Here is a 13,096-nt window from a genome sequence, read left to right as displayed (position 1 = left end):
AAAGAAAATGTGCCATTACGTCCCATAGTGGATGGCATTAATTCCCCCCACATACAAATTAGCTAAACATTTGGCCAAAGAGCTCACACACTATACTTGCAACACACCATCACACATAAAAAACTCAGCCCACTTCAAAGCCAGCATAGAAAACCTTACACTACAACATACTGACATAATGGTCAGCTTTGACGTCTCCTCCTTATTCACAAATGTCCCACTCAAGGAAACTTTAGTGGGACATTTGTGAACTGAAATAAGGCCGATATCTCAGCCCTATTTCAGTTCACAATGAACTCAGGCTATTTCGTTTGGCAGGGAAAATTCTACAAACAAATAGAGGTGACAGCCATCGGTTCACCACTCTCCCCACCCTTGGCCAATTTCTTTATGGAGACCTTTGAAGAAAAAGCCTTAGCCTCTGCCCCACAAAAACCAACCCTATGGCTTCGCTACGTTGATGATGTGTTCGCTATTTGGCCACATGTCTCTGAAACACTCCTCTCCTTAACACACTTAAACAACCAACACCCCAGAATCAAGTTCACCCTGGAAAAAGAGGAAAACAACAGCCTCCCTTTCCTAGACACACTAGTCACACACCAGCCTGATGGAATCTTGGTTTTCTCAGTTTATAGAAAATCCACCCATACAGGCAGATACATTCACCAACAACCCCCTCCCCCTCACAACAATATGGAGTGGTGAAAACACTATACAACAGGGCAAAACTAATCTGTTCTAACGACATCGCCCTAAACACTGAACTAAATTACATCCTCAACACTTTCTCAGCCAATGGCTACCCCCCCCTCCAAAAATCCAAAAAATATTAAAACCTACAACCCTCCCCCCTCCACAACAAGGATTACTCTAAATCCATCACCATTCCCTACATCCGAGGCACCTCGGAAAAAATTACCAAAATTTTAAAAAAACATGACCTGATCTCCTGTTACAGGCCTTACAGAAAATTGGCATCCCTTATCCGCTCCACTAAAGACCAACCACTTCCCCTAGATCTATCTGGTGTATACCAGGTCCCTTGCAGTTGTAAACTGTCTTACTTTGGCCAAACAGGCAGAACAGCGAATATCAGAATTTCTGAACACAAGGACTACATCCGTTTTCACAAGTACAGCCATTCTGTTGCAGACCATGCTCTGGATACACACCACAGAATACGGTGGAAGAAAGCTACAGTAATACACCATAGCAAATACAAATTCGAAAGACTATTTATGGAATCAGCCTCAGCCCTAAGAAACTCTCCAAACCTCAACAAATTTGGTTGTATGCGACTGCCCCAAATTTGGGAGGCTTACATCAGCAGACCTTCAGCCCAACGGCCAAGAACACCTACTTAGCCTGCTAGAGGGCACCATCAGGACTTTTAGGAGAATAATAGCTTCATTCTCAGTTACTGTGTTGTAGTGCCTACGCGCACGTGCCTTTTTTTTGTAAGTTCCTTTTGAAGATGGCAACGTGACATTGCCAAAATACCGGAAATATCTAATAGTTTTTGACTACTGTTATTCATGCAAATTTCCTCATATTTTCCTAAGACACTTGGGATTGGATTATTTCCAATTCTGGTTAAGCTCTCCAGCTATTAATAGTCATTTTTATTATATTTATTTAACTGTTTTTGTGGTTCCTCATAAAATTGTTTGGAATCCTCTTTCCTGAATCCTACAGGGGCATATATGGTATTTAAGTAGCTTCTATTTGTTTTTAGTTTAACTGTTATAATTTGATCATTTACAAAATTGTACTTTCGTATTCTATTTTTCCATTTATTACCAATTAAAATGGCCACACCACTACAAGCTTTGATATATTGGTCCACTCCACTACATGGCATAGTAAAACCATCTGTAACTTTTGTTCCCTGTAATTTCTTTTTTGTTTCTGTTATCATGGCTATATTAATATTTTTAATTTTTAGTTGTTTTATTAACTCCTTTGTTCTTATGCTTAGTGCATTCCACGTGGCTACTTTTAAAATGCCTGAGATTCCTAATCAGTTACCTTTATCCTTACTCGGTCATTTACCATTATTTCAGTCCAATGAATTTTCCAGTTCAAGTGACATGGGCCATGACAAAATTTAAACAAGTAACAGTAAATTCGGTAAACTAATGAAAGAAAATATTGGATATTGCAATAAGAGAGAGAGAGATAGAGAACAAATTAGAAAAAACACAAGTCAAGAATAGTCATCTCTCTCTCTCTCTCTATATATATATATATATATATATATATATAACAGACCCATGATAACTATTCTAAAGGAAATTCACTATAGCTGTTTGCTGCAGTGAAAGTTACCTGTAATATGCTAACATACCTTTCACAAAAATACAATAAGTGGAAATGGGATGAAGAATAATAAAAAAATGAAGATGACAACTGACTTAGAGGTACTATTGATACTGAAAACATTTATATAACTATTTAATTCAATAATTACCTCAAGTTTTGCACTAAGTTTTTCCTTCTGTAATTCTTTTTCATTAAGTTTCTGTTGTGAATAAATATGAAGGGATTCCTCTCTTTTAATTTGTTGTTCTTTTTGCTCAACTTCTCTTCTTAATTCAAGAATAAGGCTGTTTTCTTTCATATGAGCATTCTGAAGACTGTAAGAATTAAGTTATGCTGTTTAAAGAAATTAAAAGTATAGCAAAACAAAAACATTTCTTCTTGCTGAATACAAAACAAAATGTATCACTAATTATTAAAGTTAAAATGCTATACCTTGATACAATTGATCCTTACTATAGTAAACATGGTTATAATAAACTTGCTCATCCTAACAAACTGCTGAAAAGTTCAAACCAAAGTCCTACAGATACAATGCTATGCTAAAATTAACTACTATAATAAACCATTCCTGTGATCTTTATGAGTTTGCTATAGTGAGAGTGAAATGTATACTGTGCAAATGGAGTTTGAAACATATGCATATTTTATTCATTTATTCAAACATGTCTGTCAGTTTTTGCATGGTATAGGTGTATTGTTACATAAAGAAGGTACTTTATGTAACAGTATTTATGTATTTGGTTTTTAAATTAATCTTATAAATGTTAACTGTTTTTATGGTTTCTTTTAATTTTTACAGAATTCAAGATTATACTAGAAACATAACAGCACTTTTGAAGTCAAAGGAACTATGCCTTGGAAAGCAGTAAATTATGCAAAAATGGACGTGTTCTCCAACCAGTTTTTTTTTTTTAATTTTTTTTTTTTTTAAGCAACTTACAGGATCTTCTAAAGTACTTCCAAAAGAAAAACATTTCATCTTAGAAATTCACTTTGAAATTTTAATATCAGATGTGGATTACACATATTTCTGAGTGTTCAAGAAATATGCCAGTTTGTAAAATAAAATAAAAATAAATAAAAACAAATAAAATAAATAAATTCACCTCTGGTTATAAGAGCATTTGCAGAAAGGCAATCACCACATATAATCGGAGTTAGCATAACATGATATTTAGTGATTACGGGGAAAAAAAAAATTTCGTTTTTTATTAGTAGTTATTTCACAAAGTCTCTGCTAAGTGACATTTTTCTTACTTAAAGATTTAAATATTATTATTATTATTCAGGCCTCCAGGGAGTCAAAATACTCATGTGGGAGGTAATTCCTAAGAACATAAAGTCTGTCAAGACTCATCGAGGGGAGGTTCCCCCTAAGAAACACAAAGTCTATCATACCACTCCTTAAATTCATTGACCGTTCTCGCTCTCACCACTCCATCAGGCAATGCATTCCACGGTTCAACCGCCCTCCATGCAAAGAAACCACTCCTCACCCTCTTGCTCACAGTTTCCTTTCGTAACTTCCAGGGATGGCATCTTGTCATCACTCCTTCCCGCTGTTCAACCAAGCGAAAGAACTCCCCAGTGCCAACCCTGTAACCACCTCTCAACAGTTTAAAAGTCTCATTCATATCACTTCTCCTTCTTCTATCCACCAAACTCTGCAGTCCACATTCCCTCAGCCGATCCTCAAAACCAAAATTGTACAGTCCTGAAACCATCTTTGTCATCCGTCTTTGTACCCTTTCCACAGGTAATTTATCCCCTTCAAATCCTGGGGACCAAATCTGAGAACAATAGTCTAAGTGTGGTCTGATCAGAGACTTATACAACGGAATGATAACCCTTTTATCTCTGCAGGTCAGTGTCCTTCTCATAATTGCAGCAATCCTCTGTGTTACCTTCACCACCTTTGCAATATGTCCCCTAAATTTCAGGTTTCTATCAATCATCAACCCCAGATCTCGTCTCCCCTACTTTCTCCAGTATAACTCCTCACATAGAGTATGCAGCATCCCATCGATGTTTCCAAAACCTCAAGACCGTACATTTGGCTGCAATAAACTGACATCCCACAATCATTTGCTCATCTATCTAGCTTATTCAAATCCTCTTGCAGGGCTACCACATCTGCACTATTACTAATAATCCTTCCCAGCTTCGCATCATCCGCAAACAACTGAATATCCCCTTGCAATCCACTGGCAATGTCATTGATATAAAGGTTAAACAATATAGATCCTAGTACTGAGCCCTGTGGGACCCCACTTGTAACCCTCTGCTTCCTTGAAACTACCCCACCATACACAACTCTCTGATACCTATCAGACAGCCAATCCTGAATCCAGTTGACCAATCTGACATCCAGACCCATGTGCTGCAACTTAAATATCAGCTTATCATGTGGCACCCTGTCAAATGCCTTTGCTAAGTCTAAGAAAATGGCAGTATATGCCTTTCCCTCATCTAATGTTCTTGTAACTTTATTATAAAAGGCTAGCATATTGCTAAAACAAGAGAGCCCTTTCATAAATCCATGTTGACTCTCACAGATAATATTACCCTCATCTGCCCAATGCTGTATATGGTCCCTCACAACTTTCTCCAAGATTTAAACAACTACTGATGACACACAAACTGGCCTATAATTAGACACTTCCAGTCTGTTACCACCCTTATGCAATGGCACTATCTTACCTTCCTTCCATTCCCTGGGCACCTTTCCCGCAGCCAGACATTCATTGAAAAGCCAGGTTAAAGGCATTGTCAGTTCCCTAGCACATTCTCTCAAAACTCATGGTGAAATACCATCCAGTCTCAAAGCTTTACTGACATCCAGAGTACTCAGTATCTGAAACACACTCTCCTCCTGTACCTCTAAACCTCGAACCTGCCCTATCCCTCTAGCATTAAAACTGACTTCTCTAAGATGAAATACTCCAATAAAGTGTTCATTGAACAATTCCACTATGTCCTCTGCATCAGTCACTCTATTCCCATTTTTATCCCACAATATTCAGATACTGACATCCAGAGTACTCAGTATCTGAAACACACTCTCCTCTGTACCTCTAAACCTCGAACCTGCCCTATCCCTCTAGCATTAAAACTGACTTCTCTAGGATGAAATACTCCAATAAAGTGTTCATTGAACAATTCCACTATGTCCTCTGCATCAGTCACTCTATTCCCATTTTTATGCCACAATATCATTCTTCCACAGTCATTTCTCCTCTTACTGGCCACATAGCCACATATCTTTGGATCTTAGGGCCAATCTCCTCTCATATTCCAGTTTCGCTTAGCTTACCACACTAGTTACTCTTCTGGCCTGTGTCTTATATTCTTCATGCATCTTCTCTTCACCTGTCTCCTTATATCTCTTCCATAGCCTCTTTTTTGCATTCAATTCCTGTTTAATATTGTTTGTCATCCACTTTACTCCAAATTGTGTCCTCTTCTTCATTCGTGGTATACAACTTACCATTGCTGCTAACAAATATTCTTTCACAATTTCCCATGCACTAATGATATCTCGGCCTTCCAATTCCTCCCTCCATGAAACTTCCCAAAACTGACGTGTAAGACTATTATAATCACCTGCTTTATAATTCCACATACGTTCCCGTGTCTTTGATACTCCTGCATGTCTATTCATTTTCCAAGTCAAAACCATATGCTCACTCTCTCCAACTGGTGGGAGAGATGTCATCTCAGTTATTATCAACTCTTCTGATGCTATAACCAAATCCAAAATTCTTGAACCTCTTGTTCCCTCTGCTACATGTTGCCTAAGACATTTGTCCCCCAAGAATTCTAGAAATTCCATTACCCTATTGCTACATGCATCTTCCTCTCTCCAATTTATATTACCGTAGTTAAAATCTCCCATAACAATCCTTCTTTTTGCACTTGCCAAACTTAACTGTGTAAACATCTCCTGGTCCCCCATCCTCTGTGCTCCTGGGTCTGTAGCAACAGCCCACTAAATATCCTGTCTTGCCCACCTCTACCTCACACCATATGCTCTCAAAATGATTTGTCTCACTGCCTTCCAAAGCCTCCACTCTTAGAGGACATAGGTCGTCACTTATCATAAGCAGTACCCCACCACCATGCTTTCCCCTCCGATCCTGCCGAAAAATGCTGTATCCAGTGACTTCTATTACTGTTATTATATCCTCTTCTGTCAACCATGTCTCAGTGATCCAACTATTTTTTTGGCCAGGCTGATGCTATCTGAGCCACCAATTCCTCTCCCTTATTCCGGATACTCCTGTCATTAGTATAAAGCATATAAATGGCACTGTTTCTGTACCCAGCATTATCCCCTCTAGACTCCAATGGGCTCAGTGTTACCTGATGTCGTCTCCCTTCTCCCAAGTATCCATTCCCATAAGAGGCCACCCCTGCTATCATCCTCCCTGGGACACACTGACTTGTTCAGAACAGCAATCTCTCCAGATGCCTACGTCCTTCCTCATTCAAATGTAAGCGGTCTCTTGCATACAATTCCTCTCTTTCCTCAACGCACTCCAAGCATCTACACATACCAGTCCTCTCTTGTCATACATTCTAGCTATTATGTCATTCAATATTACTGCTCTTCTGCTCAGCTCATCATTTTCATACCTAGGCAACACGCACACTATTTTTTCTCTCTCCGTCTTCTTCCGTACAGCCTCAAGCAAAAATCTCATATCTCTCGCTGCCCGACTTACATTACCACTCAAGTCATTTGTTCCTACCATCACAATCATCTCATCCACCCTTTCACCTCTCTTAATTGCCATAGCCACCCTTTCTATTGTTCCTCCTGGCAAACACTCCTTACGCATCCTATCTTGAACACCACGGATCATTGAATCGCCATACATTATACCTCTTACCATTCCCTCTCTCCTATTGTTTCCATTCTCTCCTCTTCTTTCATTCCCATAGGTCTCTCTCTCTCTTACTACTGTTTCCATTCTCTCCTCTTCTAGCACTCCCATACATCTCTTTCATTCCCTCTCTCATACTGTTTCCATTTTCTCCACTTATAGCACTTCCATATCCGTCTCTCATTCCGTCTCTCCTACTGTTTCCATCCTCTTGTCTTCTAGCATTCCCATACCACTCTCTAATTCCATCTCTCCTACCATTTCCATTCTCTCCTCTTCTAGCACTTCCATATCTCTCTCTCATTCCGTCTCTCCTACTGTTTCCATCCTCTCGTCTGCTAGCATTCCCATACCTCTCACTCATTCCCTATCTTCTACTGTTTCCATTCTCTCCTCTTCTAACACTCCCAAAATTCTCTCCCCCCCCCACTCTGATTCGCCTTGCATTTATCTCTTCCATTCTCCTAATCTTATCTTTCATACTTCTGCTCTCATTCACAAGACATCCCACCTCCTCTTTCAGATCATCTATCTCCCTGTGCAGATCAGTCACTCTCTTAATCTAAATTCACTCTCTCAAACAAAACCATCTCCTAAACTTTCAGTCACTCACACCTTCCACACTATCAACTATTATTTTCTCATTCATATATATATATATTTTTTTCATTCTCTCCTATCACACTACTTGTCTTCCTACATTCATTCCCCGTTCCCGGAGCAACAAGGTCGGATATTGATATTTCTAATGCACTTATTTCCTCCAACTGCCTGCATTTTGCGCACATATGCTCTCCGCTCTCTTTCACAAGCCACATATCCAATTCCCGAGATGCATACATGCCGCAAGTACTGCATGCCACAATTATTATTTGCAGCTGGAACCCAGGACAAAAAAAAAAGTTATTTTTTGTAATTAAATGTTATGAATTTTTTATGTGACTTTTACCCATGAAGTTTTTTAAACCTATAGTACAACAGTACCCTGGGTGAACTAGGGAATATTCTTTTTTCTATTTTTATTTATTTATTTATATAGTCTGAAAACTCTACCCTAGACAGCAAAATGGAACTTTTGTCAAGTCATTTCAAGCCTCCATATAAGCAGTGGTCACACACTAGATGAGGCCATTGTGAGTATTTATTCCAAGCATCAAACTGAAAAAGGTGAAAATTAAGGGATAGATAAATTACCACCTTTTTTAATTTGATGCTTAGAATAAATACTCACTTGTCTTGTCTATAATCCAAGTCTATCTTAATATTGTCAAAAGATAGTGACTTAAATCAATACAGTCTCCTCTTGCAATAGAAAGCTCGCTGACTACAGGAATAGCTTACTATAATGGAATTCCTATAGTAAATTTCCTTTAAAATATCATTGCTTGATGTCAATGTTTTTGGGATGAGATCTTTTGGAATTGTTATAACAGGTGAATCTACAATAGCAATGTCTACTATAGTGAGAGTTCACTGTATAATCACTGAAAAAATAAAATAAAATAAAGCAAGCAGAAGCTTTTGTTTCTAATAATATTTTAGAGCTAGTGGGTAGAGATGGTTTGATATAAAAACAAATTATCATCCTAAGTGTGTTATTATTGTAAATGAAGAAGCCAAAATTGATCCATATGGACATCTCATATATAACCTAACTCCCAAATTTTATTAGATTTATTTAAGCAAAATTATTACAATACATAATTTCAATACATTTTCAATAATTTCAATTTTTAAAAATTTTTTGATACTATCAAAAAATATTGAGTTATATATTGGTATACTACTCATATCATCCTAAATATCTAAATTGAAGTATCTTCAATGATAAATGAAGACTTTTATAGGTTTCAAGAAAAGATGAAAGCGTGTACACACACACACACACACAAGCCAACATTGGTCCATACAGACATCTCATATATAATCTATATCCCAAATTTTATTAGATTTATTTAAGCAAAATTATTGTAATACATTTCCAATAATAACATTACAAAATATTGAGTTATATATTGGTATACTACTCATATGATCCTAAAGATCTAAATTCAAATATCTTCAAGGATATATGAAGACTTTTCTAGGTTTCAAAGAAAAGATGCAAGTGTGCACGCATGCACGCACACAATCCGACAGAAGCCAACATTGGTCCATACAGACATCTATATAATCATATAATCTAAATCACAAATTTAATTAGATTTATTTAAGCCAAATTATTGTAATACATAATTTCAATACATCTTCAATAATTTCAATTTTCAATAAGATCATAAAATATTGAGTTATACATTAGTATAATACTCTTATGATCCTAAAGATCAAAATTCAAATATATAAAGACTTTTCTAGGTTTCAAGAAAAGGTGAAAGAGTAAGATGATTTTAGATGGAGGTGGTAAGGATTCTCTAGTTGGAGGTCTGCTTTGTTTCAAATATTGGCCATTCCAAACACATTTTACCAGGAATGGCAGCAAGAAGTTGCTATTCTTTTCTGATATGAAAATCATGTCTATAACAAAATTATTTAATGCTGAATTAAATCTTATTGCTCTCTATAACACAGAACTCCAGTAGCCAAACTAACAGTATAGATGATTAATTTTCTGTAAAAACAATGGCTATCAGGATTATCCTCACAAGAATGAATCCCTCTTTATCTCTTCCTCTTAAGTCACTAGGAGCCATTCCAAGCTCTCACAGCCAACAAAAAGGATTTTGTTTCTATCACGATAATTCAGACTGCTGGCATCAATTTGATTCCCCCCCCCCCTAATAATTTTCAGTTAATAATTCAACAGCAGCATGCTATCAAAAATATTAAAATAGTCTAGTAATTTATTTATAAAATATGGAACTCTTGATTGACATTCTAGTCTATCAACAATAAATACATGAGTAGTAAATTAAAAAAAAAAAAAAAAAAAAAAAAAAAAAAAAAAAACCCGACTTGAGGAATCACTGTCTGTTACTTTTATGGGAACAATTTGTTTTTAATTCTATTTCCTATCTATGTTATTGTTATTATTATTATTATTATGAGCAACTCCAAGGAGTCCTTAGACTCATCAAGGGAGGCCCTAAACATCATGTCAAGAACTATTCAGCATTCTCACAGTATCTATCATACCGCACTTTGAACTCATTCATAGTCATGGCACCCACAACACACTCTGACACAGCTTATTCCACATTTACCACTCTCCAAGTAAAAAACCTACTTCTAAGTAAGTTTTTTACTTGGATGGCCACTAGTTCTATCACCACACCAGTTATGAAAAATTTCCTCTGAGTTAATCTTGTGAAAACCCATCCAGTTTCCTAGGGACCATCCAGTTTCCATGGATGGCCCTTAGTTCTCCTATCACCACACCTGTTATGAAAAATTTCCTCTGAGTTAATCTTGTAAAAACCCCTCAGTAATTTGAATGTCTCAATCATACCACCCCTTTTCTGCCTATCAACCAGTTTCTGTAACCCACAGATCTTCAACCTATTCTTGTAAGATTCATTCTATAGACCAGTAACTATCTTGGTCACTCGCTTCTGGATCCTCTCTACCACCCCCCACCCCCCATCACCAAGAAACCTCGGTGCCCAGATCTGTGCATAGTAGTCAAGATGGGGTGGGGGGTATTATCAAGGCTCCGATGAAGAGGAATAATAACCTCTTGTCAAAGTATTCTTCAGTAATCAAGTGATCTAATGAGCTGATTTAGCCACTTTTGCTATGTGCCTCTAAACTTTAACTCTTTGTCCACTAACAATCCCAAGTCTCTGGCTTTGTCAATTTCCTGGAGTATGGTTTCACCAATGTGGTATACTGCTAATAATCTTTTCACCCCAAAATGCATAACTTTACACTTTGAAAAATTAAACTGATATCCATTCTCCTTTGCCTCTGACAGTCTATTCAAATCATCCTAGAAAATTTTGACATCATGTGTATTCACTATTGTCTACCCAACTTTGGATCATCGGCAAATAACTGAACAGTTCCTCTCAGATCCTTTCCAATATCGTTAATAAACAAATTAAATAGCAGTGGTCCAAGAACAGAACCCTGTGGTGCACCACTAGTCACAGGCCTTTAGGACTCTACAACTGAATAAACTACTCTGTGATATATCTCCATCAACCACCCTCCTATCCATCTCACCAACCCTATATCCAATCCCATGTGCTGCAGTTTACTGATTATAATCCCATGTGGTATCAAAGGGCTTTGCAAAGTCCAGCAGTATCACTGTAAACCCATTACCCTTATCCAATTCAGCTGTCACTATATTATAAAACTTGAGCAAGTTACTGAGGCATGATCTAATCATTCTGTCATAAATATTCTTTCTTTTACTTGCAGCATATTGAAATAACTGTTTGGGATTCTCTTTAGCCTGCATTGCTAAATTCCTCTCATAATCTGCTTTTGCTTTTCTGACCACACTAGTTATCCTTCTGGCCTGTGCCTTGTACTGTTTGTGTACCTGCAGGTCACCTTTCTCCTTAAATTCCCTCCACAATTATTTCTTTTTTTTTGCAGTTCCAGCTTAATGGCATTATTCATCCATTTAACTCCCACTTGATTTACTCTCCTGACTCTAGGTATGCAATCATCCATTACCTCCCTTGAACACTCCTTTACCACTTCCCATGCACTATCAACATCCAGCCCTTGCAGTTTTATATGCATGGCACTGATCCAAGCATCCTAAGCTTGTCATGCTTAACAGCCTGGTAATTCCACATATATTTCATCTTAACTGAGAAATCCACACATTTAGCCACCTTCCAACTAGATCAAGACCATATGATCACTCTGTTTGTGGCAACATGGTCATATTTGTTATAGACAAATTCTCAGATGTAATTACTAGATAGAGCACTTTTGAATCCCTAGTACATTCCATCACATGCTGTCTCAAGTAACTATTCTTTAGTAACTGCATAAATTCCATTTCCTTACCATCAGCATTCATTAAAATCATTCTGCCATAAACATTCTTTCTTTTACTTGCAGCATATCAAAAGAACTGTTTTGGATTATTATTATTATTTTATTATTATGTGACACCTCCAGGGAGTCCAAAGACTCATCGAGGGAGAGTGTGCCAACAGCATCGAATGACTGAATCCCCTTCCAACTACTAACCGCGATCAAACTTGCTCAACTTTTTGCGTGAGCCATTATTAGCAGAGGTTCTACCAATCGACCAACATTATCTTTAACCTGCATTGCTAATTTCCTTTTATACTCTGATTTTGCCTTTCTCATCACAGTAGTTAACTTTCTGGCCCTGTGCCTTGTACTATTCATGTGCTTGCTGGTCACCTTTCTCCTTAAATTCTCTCCCCAATTTTTTTCTTTTTTTTTTTTTTTCAACTCCAGCTTAATAATGATATTCATCTATTTAACTCCCATTTGATTTACTCTACTGACTCTTGGTATGCAATTTTCCATTACTTCCCTGAAACACTTCTTTACCATATCCCATGTACTGTCAACATCCAGGCCTTTGCAGTTTTACATGCCATGGCACCAATCCAAGCAATCTCCTAAGCTTATCATACTTATTAACACTGTAATTCCACATATATCCCATCTTAACTGAAAATTTCACACATTTAACCACCTCCCAGGTCAAGACCATATCACTCTCACCAACTGTGGCAACGTGGTCATATTTGTTATAGACAAATTCTCAGATGCAATTCTAGATCGGGCACTCTTGAACCCCTAGTATAATCCATTACATGCTGTCTCAGTAATTATCCCTTAGTAACTGCATAAAATCCATTTCATTCCTTCAATGTGTCCCCTCCTCCTTCCAATCAATGTTACCATAGTTGAAATTCCCCATAATAATTACCTGTTCTCCACTCATT

At 37.3% G+C, this 13,096-nt stretch overlaps 1 protein-coding gene across 1 annotated transcript in view; it reads right to left on the bottom strand.

The window, feature by feature from the left end:
* The window catches only part of LOC150104804 (progesterone-induced-blocking factor 1-like), a 363,656-nt gene that overhangs the window by 114,614 nt on the left and 235,946 nt on the right, over nt 1–13,096 (bottom strand). Inside the window, exon 7 of the mRNA XM_090395645.1 lies at nt 2,474–2,639. Coding sequence (XP_090251771.1) covers nt 2,474–2,639 — 166 coding nt within the window. The remainder of the gene's footprint in view (nt 1–2,473; nt 2,640–13,096) is intronic.

The sequence above is a fragment of the Typopeltis vanoorti genome, chromosome 7, assembly GCF_054136105.1.
Source record: "Typopeltis vanoorti isolate ZY-2024b chromosome 7, IOZ_Tvanoo_1.0, whole genome shotgun sequence".
NCBI lineage: Eukaryota > Metazoa > Arthropoda > Arachnida > Uropygi > Thelyphonidae > Typopeltis > Typopeltis vanoorti.
The sequence above is the reverse complement of the archived record's forward strand: the minus strand, read 5'-3'. Positions and strand labels throughout refer to the sequence as shown.